Source organism: Cariama cristata, unplaced genomic scaffold, assembly GCF_000690535.1.
Source record: "Cariama cristata isolate BGI_N322 unplaced genomic scaffold, ASM69053v1 scaffold5217, whole genome shotgun sequence".
NCBI lineage: Eukaryota > Metazoa > Chordata > Aves > Cariamiformes > Cariamidae > Cariama > Cariama cristata.
Genome location: NW_009628202.1, coordinates 4,022 through 9,004, shown reverse-complemented (window position 1 = coordinate 9,004; position 4,983 = coordinate 4,022). Strand labels below are relative to the sequence as shown.

Below are 4,983 nucleotides of genomic sequence, written 5' to 3'. Positions count from 1 at the left end.
CCAAAAAGGACGGGCGTGGTTTACCCCCAGCTGGCAACTAAGCCCCGGACAGCCGCTCGCTCCCTCCTCCCCAGTGGGATGGGGGAGAGAATCGGAAAAGTGAGAAAACTGGTGGGTTGACATAAAGACAGTTTAATAGGTAAAGCAAAAGCCGGGTGCGCTAGCAAAGGAAACCAAGGAATTCACTCACCACTTCCCATGGGCAGGCAGGTGTTCAGCCATCTCCAGGAAAGAAGGGCTCCATCACACGTAACGGTGACTTGGGAAGGGAAATGCCATCACTCCGAAGGTCCCCCCGCTTTCTTCTTCTTCCCCCAGCTTTATACACTAGGCATGACAACATATAGTATGGGATATCCCTTTGGTTGGTCAGGGTCAGCTGTCCCGGCTGTGTCCCCTCCCAATTTTTTGTACATCCCCAGCCTCCTTGCTGGTGGGGTGGGGTGAGAAGCAGAAAAGACTTTGGCTCTGGGTAAGCCCCGCTCAGCAGTAATGAAAACATCCCTGAATTATCAACAGTTTTCAGCACAAATCCAAAGCATAGCCCCATACCAGCTACTGTGAATAAAGTTAACTCTATCCCAGCCAAACTCAGCACAACTAGTTTTTAGCTCTTCAGTCCTCAGCTGCTTATTGCTGTTTTGCATCTTGTTCTGAATTTCAATCGCCCGTTGCCACTTTGCCAGCCCACTGGTCACCAGGTCTGTTGACAGACATGTGAAGCATAGTCTATGGCACATTGGGGGCTAACTCCAGCTGCCCTTAATTTGGTACCCTGCAGAAGGGCTTAAGGACTCAATCCTTCAGACTTTTTGTTCCTGCTATCAGTGTTCTGTGCTAAAAGGAAAGCCTCTAAAGCTGATGCAGTGTGTTTGCGCTGTTAACAGTTTGCTTGTGTGGCTTCTATGGAGCTTGATGGAAAAACTCCATACAGACAGGGAGCAGTTAGCAAGAAGTGAGTTCTCTTTTAGCTACTGTAACTTGGCATGAACTGAGAATGTAGAAGTATACATTGCACAACACTTCGACTTAGTTTAAATGTCTCCAAATTTGATGCTTTGCTTACTGTTGCAGAGGAGCTGTGATGGAACAGGATCAATGTATTTTGTAGGCTGTGGATACAATGCCTTTCCTGTTGGATCTGAATATGCTGATTTTCCACACATGGATGATAAACAAAAGGATCGGGAAATCAGAAAGTTCAGATACATTATACATGCGGAGCAGAATGCCTTGACATTCAGGTAATGGGTTTATTTTTACCACAGAAAAGAATGAGACAGTTCAGAAGCAACTGCATGACGTCAGTGTGACGAAGTGTGGATTGCAATCACGATATTGTTTATGCCTAAAATGCAGAACTTGGATGTGCACAGACACAGTCAGCTCTTGAGGTTTCTTCAGACTTCGGAAGTGAACTTGGTTTTTAAAGGATATTCACTCCAATGCATGGCAGCTATCCTTCAGATACAAGCCACTGCCTCTGCTTCCTGCTAGGACCATGCCATAACCTGAAATATGGAAGTGTGGCAATTGTTGAGGCTTCCAGCAATGATATGTGTGGAGGGGTGGGATGGGTGTTTTGTTCCCAGATAGTAAAACCAAACCAGATGTCGTGTATTTGTGCACTTGAGTAGGAATAAGTTGCTTCTGAGAGTAGATAATACAACACTTCTTTGCTTGTTCTTGTGAGATATCAAGTTTGTCACCATTCAAAACTATCAAGATATAAACTCTGAAATTCTGTTTTCTGACTGCTTGTAGGTGTCGAGAAATAAAGCCGGATGAGAGAAGCATGATATTTGTGACGAAATGTCCATGTGACGAATGTGTCCCTTTAATCAAAGGGGCTGGTATCAAGCAGATCTATACAGGAGATATTGATGCTGGAAAAAAGAAAGCAGACATATCCTATATGAAGTTTGGTGAACTTGAGGGTGTAAGCAAATTTACAGTAAGTGTCTAAATATACTATATCTAAAAGCTCAGGGCAGCATTGCAGAGAGGGTAGAGTGAGCAATCCTCCGCCACCAGCATAGAGATGTGTTTTCTTACGCTGTTTAGTCAAGTGAGTGGAATTGAGAGGTTGCTTTGTCATGGCACTGGGGAGAAATGCTCTGCCGTATGCCAGATGGTGGGGCCAAGTGTGTCTGTCTTCTGTAATTTCCTTGCAGATTTCCTTCTAACTCGTTGCTGTTGTTTGAGGTGGTCTCTTCAAGTTCTCTCCAAGCCTCCCTGTCACAGCACGGCAGCTGATGTGGGAGATCACTGTGTGGTTTTGTAGGCCCTTCCAGCAGCTCCTGAAAGAGCTCCGGTGGGTTTTGAAGGTGGCCAAGTGCACCTGCACGCAGGTTGCTTGCCATGACAAACTGCTGGTTTCAGCAGGCTCATCTCCCCTTCTCAGGGGAGTAAATGACCACGCATCCCTTAATAGCTTTTTATCCTTGAAGCAAGTGTGTGTTGGAGGGGGAGCCCTTCATTTCCCACCTCACCCCGAGTCATGCCTTACAGTGAAGGACTGCAGGGTACTTTTTCTTTCTCCCTTTGCTCTTTCTTCTGTCTTCTACAATATGTAAGCTTTTTCATCTTCTTTTACCAGTGGCAACTAAATCCATTGCACACTAATGCCCTTGAATTCCATGACCCCACAGCCAGGGAAAGTAAGTATTTTTTCATTAATTCACTTTATGACTGAAGTCAACAAGTGAGATCACATTTTAAACGAACTTGAATCCTCTGGGATTGATTAGTCTTAATTAATCTTGATTTCGATCAGTTAAATTTTGCTATGAAAACTTCTCTGAGCTTTTTGAATAGATGAACTAATAGTAAGTCAAAAACATAAGCTTCTTTTAACAAATGCTTGGCATTGGCGCACATGTTATAAAACCTAGTAATGCTGTTATCAAGGTCTATGCTGTTTTGCACATAGATAATTTCAGACTACTTTATCATGTTTTAAATTTTGTTCTATAAATAGTGCCATTCTTTTTCAAGAGAAATGGGACTCCTCCAAGTCATTTAAATATGTTCTGCGGAACAGTTCAGTGTTTCTTTTACGAAGTAGAATCTATGCCAATGCTTTTCAATCAACATTTATTTTTGTGTGTATATATACACATATATAATATAAAGGCCACAAAATCCTTGCTATCCTGCACCCCTGTAGCAAGGGAGCCGTCATCTTCTGAAAACAGAGTTTAGTTGAGTCTTATGTTGAAGCCTTTTTGTGCTACAAAAGAGACCCACCATTGGCATCTACTGTCAGCCACCAGTCCTTAAAATGTTTCTCATCCAGAGGGGAAAATAATGTGGAAAAGGAGCCAAATAATTTTTGTGCCTAAAGCGTGAAGATATGGAGCATAAAGATAGGGAGTTGGCAGTTACTCAAAGCATTGAGCACCATGCTAGGAGCATAAAAAAGACTGAAGGTGGTTTTTGTAGCACATGAATAGCTACACAAGCTAATTCATAACATGTAGTGAGCTAGATGAGCGGAGAAGTCTCTTTGTTAGCTATTTCCTTATGAGTTGCGGGGAAAGGGAGGAGGGACGGGCTCAGAGTAGTGCTTATGGCATTAGTAATCACTGCAAAATATTAGGGCTTGTTTGTCCCTCTCCCAGCTAATGGTTTTTAGACCTAGCTAGAGAAAGATTCATCCTGGGGTACTTTGTTTGACAACCCTTAACAGGGCTCATTTTTCTAACAATGTTTTCTTCAAGATGGTATGCTTGCATTTTCAACACTGAACTGGTTTAAGTTTGTATTTTTCCTTAGCAGTTTCTTGATTATTGCATGTTCGTCCGTATGGGGAAGAAGACAAGCTCCCCAACTCCAATCAGCCCCCCCAGTGTTATTCCAGTATGCCTGTATGTGTCGACTATTTAGACTGCACTTACTATTGTATTCATGTTTCGCACATATTTCTTTTTTCTTTAGATGGGATCCAGAAAACAAAATCACTAGATGACCAGCAGCACCAAAACAAGAAACTATGTCTTGGTCACTATTGAATAATTAAGCACTTCAGCAGTCTTGCTCTGTACTTTTTATAATGCAGCCTGTTTGCACTTTCAGATAAGGAAGAGTTTTATTTATTGTTTGGAAAGTGATTTTTAGAATAAGTTTATTTATGATGTCTTAAATGTTTTACAGACTTATCTGAAGGTCTTTTTAATTTAGAAGTTCATGGGGGAAAAATGCTACTTGTATTTTCTGTGAAAGTAACTGGGTGGCTAATCATTGTTAACACATTAAAAAAAAATACTGGAAGTTTATTGCTGGTAGATCAGAGTAATAATAAAATGGTATCTTTTTTGCTTGATGTAGGGATTGAGGGAATGAATTTCTAAGTTCTGGGCTAGCAGAATGCAGAAAGAAGCCCTAGTTCTTCAAGTACAATCGTCGATGGAATCTTCTAGGAAATGGTAGATGAATAATCACTAGCAATTATTCCTGTTCCTGAAAGTGGCTCTTGCTTCTCAGTCTGCTTGTATAAAGCAGACAAAGCCATTGGGATGGCAATAGTTGCTAGGGAAGTGATTTGGAGATCAAGCTTGTCTCTCCTACATCACCTCTTCCAACTACCATAGCAGTAGAACTCTTTTGTTTTGTGGTACTTGCATTGCTGCTCTGTGTGCTTCCTCAAGTGCAGCCCATCTGAATTAATGTAGACAAAGATGAGCTTTGCTTTTTCTCAGCTTCTGGATGCAGGCCTGAAAGAATTTGGCTGTATACATCTCACTGGCCCCTACATACTATGTGAAGATTGCTAGTGTTTAGGTTTTGTTAATCTTCACTAACGGGCTTCTAGGACTACAGAAGCTACTAAAGTGCCAGATGTCCTGTTGTTCCTTAGATAGGATGATCTGTACCAGTGGAATAGCCTGAATCTTTTCAGGTGCCAATCTCTTGGATGACTGCACATGGAGCAAGGGTGACATTAAAACAGCCAGTGAAACTGCAGTCTAACGTTGCTAGTTT

The 4,983-nt window shown here is 42.0% G+C and overlaps 1 protein-coding gene across 1 annotated transcript; it reads left to right on the top strand.

Annotated features, from left to right (window-relative positions):
- Nucleotides 1-1,080: 1,080 nt before the first annotated feature.
- LOC104165145 (cytidine and dCMP deaminase domain-containing protein 1-like) lies at nucleotides 1,081-4,268 on the top strand. Its single transcript, XM_009704703.1, has 4 exons — nucleotides 1,081-1,244; nucleotides 1,765-1,954; nucleotides 2,600-2,660; nucleotides 3,940-4,268. Exons 1-4 carry the CDS (start codon nucleotides 1,099-1,101, stop codon nucleotides 4,011-4,013), a joined length of 471 nt encoding a protein of 156 aa, XP_009703005.1. The 5' UTR covers nucleotides 1,081-1,098; the 3' UTR covers nucleotides 4,014-4,268.
- Nucleotides 4,269-4,983: the final 715 nt, after the last annotated feature.